General features: G+C 32.5%; 1 protein-coding gene across 1 annotated transcript; it reads left to right on the forward strand.

Annotated features, from left to right (window-relative positions):
• Positions 1-6,740: 6,740 nt before the first annotated feature.
• On the forward strand, positions 6,741-12,968 carry LOC146939511 (putative polyamine oxidase 4). Its single transcript, XM_085753150.1, has 10 exons — positions 6,741-7,202; positions 8,141-8,256; positions 8,375-8,463; positions 8,620-8,733; positions 8,945-9,032; positions 10,066-10,151; positions 10,236-10,338; positions 10,933-11,030; positions 11,517-11,946; positions 12,511-12,968. The coding sequence occupies exons 1-10, from the start codon at positions 7,163-7,165 to the stop codon at positions 12,823-12,825; spliced, it is 1,479 nt and encodes a 492-aa protein (XP_085609276.1). The 5' UTR covers positions 6,741-7,162; the 3' UTR covers positions 12,826-12,968.
• The last annotated feature ends 852 nt before the right edge of the window (positions 12,969-13,820 follow it).

Raw genomic sequence — 13,820 nt, forward strand, 5'->3', positions numbered from 1 at the left:
TATATTCCGAAACATATTTGACGTTTTTTGAATTATAAAATTCATACTGTATTTATCCAGATTCGATTAAATTTATTAAAATGATATAATTTAAAATGAACAACAAAATCTATTAATGGAACACAATTTTATAATACATTAACATCATCGTCAAAATTTGAGGAACATTAGGTAGTGACAGATCCCAAACCTTGGTCTACGAATCCAAAATTAGAAGTTTTTTATAGGAAAAAAATAAAATATTGACTTTAAAAAGTTGAATGCACAACTTTTAAGACAATTATTTATATTTTAAATTTCTTAGCATGTGCCCTTGGGGCACATGTTACCGTTGAACTTTTGAGTTCTTGAGCTAGTGGTGAAAAAGAAAATTCAGGTGCTAAAAATGCAAAATATATAGGGGTATATTTGCATCTTTTAAGAGTTCAAGGGATTCTGTTGAACCCCTCAAAAGGGCTAACTACTCACGTATGACTATGAGTACGATGATGATTGCTATCATACGGATAGCCGGATAAGTGGTTATGATGATTGTCCCTTGAACAAGATCATAAGTATAATGTTCAATTCTAACATGAACGGTCTTCCAAATCCAACAAGTTTTGCTACGACCTGAATGGTTTTACAAGTCCTTAATGTACTCTACAATATAATTATTTGCACTTCGCAATATGCCAATATGAATGTTTTTAACTTGTTTTTAAAAAATAAAATAAATAAGATGAGTATAAATGTAACGTGTCATAGTTTTGACAAGAGAAAATACATATAGACTTGATGGACACAACGGTACTCCTCAACTATGCATGGAATCATAGCCAGTAGCATAGCACATTGGTTTGGTCCAACAAAGATTCGGGACCAAAAGAGACAGAAAATCAAAGCTGGACCAGTTGGTGTTGGTGGTAGGGTCAGCATTAGCCATTAGGCATTAGCAATACAAAGAAAGGACGTACACCATTATTTTTTCCAGGGTGGAGCACATGATACAAGTTGAGCAAAATATATGATACTATTTCATTTAAAAGAAAACGACCAAACATCATTATCAAAAACATCCCCTAAAAAAAGAACATTATAAAAAAAATAAAACTAACATAAGCAAAATCAGTGGGTCGGTCACTAGGAAAAAGCGTGTCCTAACCGATGATTAAACAGTAACCATTATTAGAAGAATTGTCACAAAAGGACAAGAAAAAGAAAGCTAAAAATTAGGTCACAATACCATAGTTGGGAGTTCATATTCAGGTTAAAGGAAAAGTATTTTCTTTGATAGAATTGGTTTATAGTATATAGGAATCTGATGATTTTTTTTTACAAGGTTCAAAGTATTTTGAATCTTGATTGGTTACAACTTCTTCTAAAAATTTTGTTTATAGAAAGCAAAGGAACTCATGCTATGATGAGGTGATATTGTTCTTTTGCCAACGTCCAACAATACAAGTCATGGTGAAAATTTTATCTACCAAACTAAAAAAAAATTATTAAAAAAAATGTGTACATGGCTTAATAAGTTGATGTTATTATTAAAAGTAACGATTCAAAATTTATAAATAGAACCAACAATTCCATAAACTTAAATCAGTTGATAGAGACATTGTATAACGTTTGTAGAGCTGAGATTCAAACCCCGAACATCTCACTTATTCATCTAATCATCTTAAGAGGCAAAGTGATATGAAAAGAAATGACGTGATCTTATAATCTTTGTCTAACATGTACAAGTAAATTGATTTTACATCATGCACAAGTTAACATTGAATGAATAAGTCATCATAATACATTTAATTGAATAATCAAATTTATTAATCCAAGTAAAAATGGTTTTGTTCATTGTACCAAAAAAAAAATGGTTTTGTTCATGGTTCAAAATTTGTGTCTTTTGTGCACCATAGACTTTTGACTGATTTTTTAAAATTTATATGGTGGAAAGTGATCATAGATTCATTCCATAGATAAATTAAGATTATCCTTATTTGACAATAGTTTTTCTTTATTGTTTCAACTTTCAATATCCTCACATTCCTTGTGGTCGATGTAACACAAAAATTACACGTTTTAAGTTTTTATGATATTTATTTATTATCATTGATATTTGTTGAGCAAATCAGAAAATGATAGAAAACAAGAAAAAATGAGAAAAATGATACTGTAAATTGTATTTAATTTTCACATGATAGAATAATGAAGAAGCTTGCAAAGTATTTATACTTAATCTATGATTTAACTGTGTGATCATAACTAATTCTCCTAAGATTAACGAAACAATTACAATCATTTAAAAGCTTGCGATAACTTGCTGCATAAGTTAGTGTGGTGTATTTAACTGTGTGATCATAACTAATTCTCCTAAGATTAACGAAACAATTACAATCATTTAAAAGCTTGCGATAACTTGCTGCATAAGTTAGTGTGGTGTATGGTGTTTTTCCTCTATTTCTTCAAGTAAACTTGATTTCATCTTTTCTGCATTTGTCTTTACATATATTGTGTTATTATATAAAAACAAAAAAGGAAGAATATTCCTTTTTAAATACCAAATCTGTCCCTAGCATGTGACGAGGCAAGTGTGTAGGAAGGAAATGGACGATTTAGTTAGGTTACTGCCCCAGCAAAAGCTCTCCCTACTAGTTAGGTTACTGCCCCAGCAAAAGCTCTCCCTACAAAAGTAAAATGATAAACACTCCGTACCTCTTTATAGAATTTGTATTTATCATTTAATCATCCAATATCGTGTTATATTTTTATATAAATTCTTGTAACGTAGAAATAAATTTTTTGATTGAATCTTGTCTACATGATACAAATACTCAACCAAACTTCTTTATACCTCAAGAGTTCAATCCACTAAATATTACTATAATGCTCGTTGGACGCGTGAGAAGTTTTAATAGCCATTTTTTCCTCTTTAGTTGAGATGTAATCCCCATTCTACTTTACCAAATACTATAAAAAGATTGCAATGTTATCACGTTTATTACCAAATACTATAAAAGATTGCGATGTTATCACGTTTAATTAGAACTAGAACGAGTGAAATGAGGGACACCAATTTGTTCTTTTAATAAGAAAAAGCAGGCACGCCTCTTTTGAATAAAAAAAAGTACAAAACATGTTTTTATTTTATGTTTGATCTAAAAAATGGTAAGAGATGAAAGGAAAATTTGATGGTCGTTTAGTGTGTGCTTGTGTGAGTTTTGTAAATGTGAATTCATTTTTTTTTAAAGAATGAAATTGGTAAACTTTTGCTATAAAAAAAAAAGGATTTTGTCAACTATATATGAGAAGAGATCAAATTAGTGCAATTTTTTTAAGAAAAAGGTGAAGATGGTGAACCAACTGCAACAACTTAAAAACATATGGATAAAAGAAAACAAGAATAAAATGCGAAGGGGGACATGGACCATAACCTTCTCAAACAAGAAAAAAAAGAAACAAGAAAAATAAAACAAAGGGAAATAAAAAGCAAAACAAAAACCAAGACAAATAGCAAGGAAAGAAATGAAACTGACATATATAACTTAACTCAATTTAGAAGTCTGCCCTAAAATGGGTATTATGAATGCGGAAACCTTTTTGCACATTCTTTTTCCTAGTCTTGGACACATCAATGAAATGTTTTTCTCTAGCAGCAGAACAATTCTTGAAGTAGTTGATAGTTGCAGCTCTTTCTTCCTCATTGGTATAAACCTGAGGCTCATTAACATCATTGCCTTTCCAATACGACTGTAAAATCTCCAAATTATGGGTGACGTTGTGATTTAAGACATCTTTAGTAACAATCACATTGGAAGAACTCAAAACATACCAAGACGGGGTACTTAAATATAGTCCAAGTCTGTCATGACATCACTCTGTTGACCAACAATACATATATCAAGAACTTAGTTGCTCTGTTGATCTTCACTTTTTTTTGTCGCCACTTCAACCTGTGTTGATTGTACCTGAACTGCCCCAATAGAAGTGTTATAATATAAAGTAAACAACCATATAATTTGAAAGGAAAGAATTAATCCAGGTGTTTGCTTAGATAAGTATTTATAATTTTTTTTTGTTTGGGAGTGCCTTAGTGATTTGTTTATGGAGTATGGTGGGCCGATCTCTTTTGCTTCGAGACCGGGAGTCAATGGTGGTGTAATCCAAATGAGTGTTGGAATATGTGTTTTTCACGTGTTTATTTAAGCTCGGTTGTGGGAAGAGAAAATGATGCAGCCTTGTAGGTTGGTGGTGCCTATGTGACAACAGCTCCGTCAAACCCTGGTTAGGGTCTCTCAATGTGTTACCTCGCGTTTCCTTTAACATGTGAGGATCAACTCTGTCTTTGCCGCCGCCTCAACATACAATGACAGTTATTGTGTTTCCTATTTTATTTGCATTGTCTCTTAAGGTGAAATCTTCCCCTTTGCTCCAGCGGTGATGTCTGCTGATGGTTCTTTGGTGGCCCACGTTTCTTGACTAGTTGTTTCTTACCCTTGTTGTTGTCATTTTTCGTCGTTGTGAGATTGTTCTATCTCTAAGTTATGATTGTTTTCTCCTTCGTTGGGTTTCACTACAACAAGTTTAAATAAAGTTGTTCGGTGTTAGGTTTGGGATTTGCGTCGTCTCAACCTCTTTGCTGGCATATTTGATTATATGGTGGTGAGATTGTGAAGCTTTGATTATGGGTCTCTCTTCTTCTCCTTGATCTAGTTTGATTTTCCCATTTTGTGACATGACTCTAGTATGTTTTTTTATATTGGGGTTTGATCAATTTAAAATGCTTCATAAGTTGTTAAGGGTTTGAGCCACTGCTCACGCCACCATCCTCTACGGCGTTGTTTGCTGGGTTTGTAAGCTTCATGATCTGGTTGTTTTTAGGTCATGTTGTTGTAGTTTTGTTGTTAAATTCGTCACAACAATTGTTGGATTCCTTCCTTTAAATTGGCTTTTGTACTCTTTGGCTCAAAATGGGCTTTGGTTTCGCACTCTAGAAGCTGTGTTTGTGTTTCAAATTTTCTTGATGGTCGTTGATGTCTGTTGTTGCCATTTTCGTCGCAACTAATTGTTGGTTAGTGGATGTGCTTATGTGTTGGTGGACGGGTTCATTCGCCAATTTTCAAGATCGGATTCAGGCTCGACTGAGATAATCTATGGTTTGGTGACTGTAAACGTTCACAACCACTTTTTTGGCAGTCTGGTTTCGTGTCCGTACGTGGGTTTGCTGAGTTGGTCTATATAACCTTTTATGGTTGACTACATTTTTGTGTGGATTTACTTTGTATCTCCTTTTTATTTAATCTAATTTCTTTCACTTAAAGAAAAACTTAAATTTTCACTTCATCCAACACATGTTATAACAGTAACTCCTTATTACAAAAAATGCAAGAGTTTTGCTCATTCCAAATGATCAAGACATAAGCCAGCCAAATAAGTTACAAACTAGACCGAATCTTTTTAGAGAATAAAATAAACCACCAAACTTAGACTGCATGATCAAAAGAAGAAGAAAAACCTGACGTTGACAACTTTTTGGTCGTCCAACACCATATGAAAGATTAACAATTTCGTCTTTTCCACATTTTCTTGTGCATAAGAAAGATTTAGAATACTTGACAAAAAATAAAAGATTCAAAATGAAGAATCGCACATCGTACCAAAAATGCACTTAGTAAAAATCCTATTATTCAAGGACCAATGGACAAACAAAGAAACCTTTTAACGAAGTTGCTTCATAGAAAACGATATTCAAAATAGCTAAAGGTTCATCAATCAACACACAAGTCGTTATAAGCTAACTCATATGTTATCTCTTATCCGCTATCCACAATTTTTTTCTTAAATAGATAAGCATTTATAAATTAATTTGAAGTTCTTTTTTGGATAAACTTTAATATAAAATGATTCATACTTCAGTTTTTTTTTTATCCAAAAGGAGATTTATTTGGCAACTCATCAAAACTAAGATTTTTTTTTGTTTGTTACTCTTTTGATTAGAAATGATTTTTTACTTAAAAAAAATATTAAAATTATTTGATCTGAATCAGATTCAGAAGATATTTTTTAGGGAGATAATTATGTTTATGTATGAAGGATGGTACCTACAAGCATTATAATAGTCATGTCACTAAATGGAAAAGAAGTTAAAGATATATGAATATGTAACGAGTAGTTACGATGCTCAAACAATGTATCAAAATTTTAAAATATTTTTTGATTGTGTACTTCATTAGTTATATTTTAAAATAGGAGAATTATGACGTTAAACTAGTAGTTTATGTTTTGAACATTGCGCACTCACACGTGTAGCCAAATTATGCACTATATTAACTTCTTGAATATTGTCATATTTTTATTGTATCAATGCACTACATCAATTTTAATTCATAAATATTGTTTATTTTTGTAAAAAAAGTATTTAAAAAAAATAAAGAGACCAGAATTAGAACATCCAAGCCCTACATGCTAGTACCAACTTAGTTGCACTTACCTTGCACTTACAAAGGCAACTTGTCTTAACGTGTGAGTGAAGACATGCCCCGATGGCTATCGCGTTTATATACACAACACCAAAAAAAACAAACTAATAATTAAATTAAATAAGAATTGATTCCGTGAAGAGGAGTAGTACTACTACTTGGACTTGGAGTAAGTTGTTGAGAAGATATTTTGATATAAAAAATGATAAAGTAATAGTAAAAGGTAGGTCCACTCTCTCTCCTAAGAAGTAGTATAAATAGAGTCTTATGCAAATATAGATCGTTACCTTACTATTCCTTCATTATTATTATTTGCATAAGCGGTGGAGAGAGAAACAACGAGATTTAGAGAGAGAATTTCATTTCTTCTTATTCTTGTTTTTGATATACAAAACAAATTGTATAACAAGAACCACATGCAGAAATCGTCGAATCTTCTTCTTCTTCTTCTTCTTCGGCGATTTTGATCCAATTATCCAATCCTTATGATATTGTTCGAGAAATTGAGCTTCTCTTCTTACCTCAGCCGCTTCATTGCCGGCATCCTTCTTTTAATCTTTTGTAATTCCTTTCAATTAGTTTCCAATTTCCCTAATCCTATACACCACCACCCTTTTTGATTCAATTTCATCTCTCTGTTCATTCTTTCATTCTCAATTTCAATTCAATTCATTTCATTTCATTCTCACATTCCTCCTTCCTCTGCAATGGACCCTAAGCTCTTTTTCTCAAATAATTTTCTCGATGGTTAGTTCTTCTCTACCTATATGCTCCTTTCCCTTTTTCATTTTATTACATAATTGTTTTTTTGTCACTTTGTTCTTTATTGGGTTGAACATTTTGGTTTTTTTGTTGCTTTCTGATTTTGTTGATTTATGACTGGGATTTAGGAATTTGTTAGTTTTTTTTTTATTTTTTATTGTTGATGTGACTCTAATGCTGTGTTTGGGTAATGGTGTTTCTCAATAACAATGATTGTGTCATGTCAGTGATTGTACAAGAACATCCGTTAAGACATGTTTTCTAAATGGTTTTTGATTAATTGTGGTATAATCAAAAAGTGAATTTTATGTCAATTACTGCATAAAAATTGATTTCTTTTATAAGTTTATTGAACTTGTTTCTGGTGGGATGTTTTAGTTTGGTTTTATTTATGTAGCTGACCCCATCTGGTGGGACAAGACAAGGTTTTTGTTGTCAACTTGTTGTACTAGCAGCCTAGCACTATTATTAATTTAAGTACACTGTCCATGGTCCATGTTTTAGGATTATAATATTATTGCAGTTGTGGTATTTGCTGGATTTCTTTTCTTTAGTGATCTGGAATCTGAATGGCACTGATTGTTTTTACCTATAGACTTGAATATTTTATATTATTTTTCTGAAGCTCATGAGTGCTGAATGATTAAGTGAGTGTTTGTTAGTTATAAGGAATTAATAGCATTTTAATTGGAAAAGACTAAATGTTGTCAAATAGTGGCTGTAGCGCCGCCATAGCACTGTAGCATATCGTTATTTGAACAAGCCGCTTTTCCCCACAATCCGCAATTGACATCTTAGTGTTTGGTTATTCCAGTAGTTATGATTTTGTATACTGAAAAACAGGAGAGATTTTTCATTATATGGTTTGTTTCTCATCGTGTGTTGGGATAGTTCCACTTCTGATTTTTGTGTATAATGGTCAGGCACTATTACATCACTCATTGATAGCCAACAAAGATCAGCTCCGTCAGTTATAGTTATTGGTGCTGGAATCTCAGGGATTGCTGCAGCACGTATTCTCCACGATGCATCTTTTAAGGTGTCATATCATTATGATCAGCTTTCCTATTTATTTAGTCTTTCTTTTTACGTGTATTATGTTAGTGGAAATATTTTGTCTTGCTTTCTGTAATTTATTTCATTCATCATTTGGTCAGGTCACCCTATTGGAGTCACGAGATAGGCTTGGTGGTCGCATTCATACTGACTACTCGTTTGGTTGTCCAGTTGACATGGGAGCCTCGTGGCAAGTTCAATTTGCTCTATTGAATTTGTATTTATTGCAAACATAGATGATCATAGCAGAATTTGTGCATTGTAATCATGAACTTTGGAGTAAGTGGAACAAGTAAGGAATTGATGATTTTTTATATTGATTATTTCTTTGTCGATTACTTTCCAGGCTACATGGAGTTTGTAATGAGAATCCCTTGGCTCCATTGATACGTTGCCTGGGGCTTACACTATATCGTACAAGCGGTGACGACTCTGTCTTATATGACCATGATCTGGAAAGGTAATTATCCATCATGTTTCTGCAATTCAATTTCAATTGTTATATCTGAAGGTTTATAATGCAGTTTTTTTAAATAAATACATTAATATTAATATTTCCACTGACCTGTATATCATTAACTGTTATGTTTGAAACAATAAAACTACTCAATTTTTTGCAATTCCAGTAGTAGTTTTTTTTATACTCAATCTTTTGCATTTTGTGTTTCCAGTTGTATGCTTTTTGACATTGATGGCCATCAAGTTCCACAACAGACGGTCATTGAAGTTGGAGAAACTTTCAAGAGAATTTTGGAGGAGGTAAGTTGCATATTTATTAGAATTTTTACAATTCACAAATAGATTTACTTGGTTTGATGAGTCAATAAGTCAATAATTCAACGATTAATATCATACGATGACTCACAAATGGATTTGACTAGTTAGCGCTATTTATGTATGAACCAGTGCTATTAGTATCACAATATGAATTATATGATTGAATGTTTTTTAGTTTTCTTTTCTCACAAATGGCTTTGATTAGTTAGTGCCATTTATGTATGAACCAGTGCTATTAGTATCACAACATGAATTATATGATTCAATATTTTGTAGTTTTCTTTTCTCCCACACTTTTCTTGAACCAATTCCCATCAAATATATTCAAAAGTCGGACAAGATTAAACTGATAAATGAAAAACAAAACTACAGGGTTGCTATTAAATACATTTAATTGTTTATTGCTTTATATAGCCATTCAATCACTTGCTCATACACGGGCTTCATACAGTTACTTGCATTAGACACTCCTTTGACTATACATTTACTCTTTTCATATTGAATTTGAAATATGAAACAGAACTCAGATTTTATTCTGTTAGGCTCATGGTTAAAATGTTTTGTCAATTACTCAGTTTTCAATTATTACACAATTAGAGTAAGGACCATACCTCATTAACATTTACATGATATATTTAAACTATTTTTTATTTTGATTCTGAATCTTGAGATTTTATACAATGTAGGATTCGCAATTTAATAGCTAGGTAGGTTCTGACAGTAAATATAGTTTACTAATTGTAAAACATTTAATTACTCGAATGTATCAACATAATCATTTAATCATTTCGGCTAATGATTCTAACAAAAATCCATTTTGGGGCTATAATAAGAATTTTTATTCTCAAATAATATCAGAGGGTTTTGCCAGTGTCGTGGAAATTCCATTTTTCTTAGAATTAAGCTCTTGATATTGTCACAGTGCAGCAAATGGCTAGTGATGTTTTTAATCATCAATACCATTATTAATATTATTAATTTGATGTTGAATTTAATACCCTTCTGATAACTGCAGACAGGGAAAGTGAGGGATGAGCATCCTGAAGACATTTCAGTTTCTGAAGCGATTTCAATTGTGCTGGATAGGCATCCACAACTAAGGTAGAGATTAAGAAGAGAATAAATGTACAACCATTTAGGCTTTACGTTCCAATCTATCATTGTAATTGACTATGTTAATTGCAGGCAACAAGGACTTTCCCATGAAGTGCTGCAATGGTATATATGCAGAATGGAAGCTTGGTTTGCTGCTGATGCAGATATGATTTCACTGAAAACCTGGGATCAGGCAAGTGCCATTGTATTATTTGATGTATAGAAAATATCTTTTGGTCTCTGAACTTATATAAACTGTTTCTTTTTTATTTATACTTTTTACATGGTTTTATTCATAAATCTTAATTTGCAGACGAATCCTTCATTTAAGATAATTGTTGATATAAATGAATAAATGATGAATCTTGTGAGTTGGAGTACAATAAACATAAATCTAAAACTTTAGTTTTTTCATAATGGTTGGATAATTTGTTTCATTCTGTTCATTATATAATTTGCATGCTGAGATTTTTTTTTCTTTCTAAAAATGAAAATAATGAAGCGAGATAAATGATGTATAAAAAACTGGCAACTGAAATTTTGTTTCCTTGAGATCACCTGTGAGCTTCCTATGATAATTTTTTCAAACGTCGTTACCAGGAGAAGGATTTTTTTGTATTCCTTAGTTTATATTCCTCATTTCCCCTCGTTTAAGTTAACAAAACGAGGTCTTACACGCCTATTAGTTATTATTGTTATATTATGCCAATATATAGAAGATCAACTTAACATTATTTATAATTAATACCTGAAGTATTGCTTACACTGTTATACTTTCTAATTATAGGAACATGTACTCTCTGGTGGTCATGGGCTCATGGTGCAAGGATATAAGCCAGTTATAAATGCTCTTGCAAAAGATATTGATATACGCTTGAACCACAGGTATGCTTGCAAAATAATGTTCACGACTTAACTACTTGGTCATTTTTCATGATTTATGACAGAACGTGCAATAAATACAGAAAGAAAGAAGAAAATATATTGATGCCATGTTTGAAGCCAACAGAGTAATAAACACATCTCTTATTGGTTAATTAGATGAAGATAAATCATAGATGTATGATTGGGAAAATAATAATCAATGCTGTCTTGATCTTTTAAAGATACAGTTAAATTGGAAGAGATTCTTTATTTTAAAACAAAACTTAAAAAGAAACAGATATTTTGAAGATATAGATAAACATCACTTAGGTTTATGTCACTTGATTGAATCTGAAATATTTTCTTTATTGATTAAAGATAACGATTCATTTGATTTATTGTTAGTTTTTAATAAGAATGCTTCAATGATTTTTCCTTTATCCCCTCTTTATGGTTACATACTTAGGGTGCTAGATTTTGACCATTTTGTAAAACCTCACTATGCAGGGTGACCAAGATATCCAGTGGCTACAATAAGGTAATGGTTACCTTGGAGGATGGCAGAAACTTTGTTGCTGATGCTGCTATCATAACTGTTCCTATTGGAATCCTAAAAGCAAATTTAATTGAGTTTGAACCAAGACTTCCTGATTGGAAGGTTTCTGCAATTTCAGATCTTGGTGTAGGCAATGAAAATAAAATTGCACTGAAATTCGACAAAGTGTTTTGGCCTGACGTAGAACTTATGGGTGTTGTTGCTCCTACCTCTTATGCATGTGGCTATTTTCTCAATCTCCATAAAGCAACAGGCAATCCGGTTCTTGTTTATATGGCAGCTGGCAGGTTTGCTTATGACCTTGAGAAGTTATCTGATGAGGCAGCAGCAAATTTCGTGATGTTACAGCTTAAGAAGATGTTTCCTGATGCTTGTGAGCCAGTAAGTTAACCTCTCATGTTGTCCGGATCCATAGTCCCTGTAGTAAGAGATTCCTTACATTCACACAATCTGCAGTTCAGTATCATTTGATTTTGATCCGACTTCTCTAATTTTGAACCGACTAAATTGATCTAAAAAATATTTGGAAACTTTCGAAATCCAAGCCATCTTTTCAAAGATCAGCGGTGCTGAGGTGCTGACTGTGTGAATGTAGTGGATTTCTGACTAGAGTTTACAGGGGGACTAACTTTTCCATACTGTCCTCATTGCTCGAGTTGAGATCCTCAGTTTTTCAAAAGAAATTGATGTTTCATTTACCATTTACGAGAGAGATAAAACAAATGAAAGATTGGTGAGGCCCATTTGCAAAATGTTGTTAAAAATGGGTTCTACCAATATTTCATCTGCGTCTATCTCTCTCGCAAATGGAGTCCTCTATTTCTTTTGAGAAGTGTAGAGAGTATCTTGACCTTTCTTCCTGTATCTTAAAAGTTTGCTTTCTCATGTGTGTATACATCCAACTTCGGGAACTTGACCTTTTCTTTTTGTATTGGACTAATGCAGGTTCAGTATCTTGTGTCACATTGGGGAACAGATCCAAACTCTCTTGGTTGTTACTCTTATGATTTGGTTGGAAAATCAATGGATGTGTATGACAAGCTTCGTGCACCCTTAGGTAATATATTCTTTGGCGGGGAAGCTATGAGCTTAGACAATCAGGGATCTGTGCATGGAGCTTATTCTGCTGGGGTTATGGCTGCTGAAAACTGTCAAAGATATCTTTGGGAAAAACAAGGCAACTTAGAAAGCCTGTCTCAAGTTTCTGCTAGACATGAAACATTAGGAACAAACTTTCCTCTTCAAATTTCGAGGATATGACTTGTTTTCATTTGCTTTTGAAAATGAAAGCTTTTATCTGAATTTGCATATCACAATGGCAAAGGCAAAATGTTGGCCATTTGGATATAATAATTAATTACTGTTTTGGATAGTAATCTATTTTAATTTTTGAGTTCTTAACACACTATCTGCTTGGCATCTACTTTTTCAAATATTCTTTACTCGAGTCCTCGTCAAGTCAATATTAATTAGGTACTAAAAAGTACTATCCATATATGAATATACATTTGATTCGAGTCCTCAAAGTCAAATTTTTATTTGAGAATAACATTTATAAATAAACTTCAATAATAATATAATCCCAGCAGAATTAGCTCGAAAAGGGAAAAAAGGAAATCCATATTAGTAGAAGAGATGTTTTGATCCTATCAAAAGTGATGCTGCACCTTCAAGATATGAACTAAACAAAATTCTCAAGATAAACAGATGATGCATCTTTTTTAGTTGAAAAAAAATGTTCCTAAGCAGTAACCAATTGCTATAGAAATTGGGTACGCTGTCGTTTCTTTCGGGTGAAGCCTTGTATTATGTGATTACTCACCCTTTGCATGAACTAGTGCCCAAATATTAGTAATTTAGAATGAGTTTTGTTTTTTTACTATAATAGAAACAATTTTTCTTCCTGGACTTTTTTTAATTGCATTTTTCTTTCTAAATTCCCTAAGGTTGTTAAACAGACCATTAGCTTATTTGAGCATTATAAAAAGTAGAGAATATTCTGTTGGGTTTTAAATGTGAGTGGTTAAGTCACACACTGTTAATGAATGTGTAAAATATTATATAAGAGAGTGACTCATATACTTGAGGCCTTGCGATTTTGGATGGAGATGGAGCGTCTTCATCTCTTGCGGTCTTGAAACATTAACATGTTGTTGCTCTCGTGACGTCTGAACTTCTCAACAAGTGGTATCAGAGTCTTGGTTCGATTTGGTGGAGGAGCAAGAGTTGGATCATGTTATACAAGGTGGAAACTC

This window comes from Medicago sativa, chromosome 3 (assembly GCF_051527215.1).
Source record: "Medicago sativa cultivar Bolivia chromosome 3, Bolivia_mono, whole genome shotgun sequence".
Taxonomy (NCBI): domain Eukaryota; kingdom Viridiplantae; phylum Streptophyta; class Magnoliopsida; order Fabales; family Fabaceae; genus Medicago; species Medicago sativa.

What these genes read in the sequence shown, in the direction of transcription:
- LOC146939511 (XM_085753150.1), top strand. Translation starts at nt 7,163, where the DNA reads ATGGACCCTAAGCTCTTTTTCTCAAATAATTTTCTCGATG. An exon ending in CTCAAATAATTTTCTCGATG is followed by an intron (nt 7,203 to 8,140) that starts GTTAGTTCTTCT and finishes TATAATGGTCAG; the next exon opens with GCACTATTACATCACTCATT. An exon ending in TCCACGATGCATCTTTTAAG is followed by an intron (nt 8,257 to 8,374) that starts GTGTCATATCAT and finishes TCATTTGGTCAG; the next exon opens with GTCACCCTATTGGAGTCACG.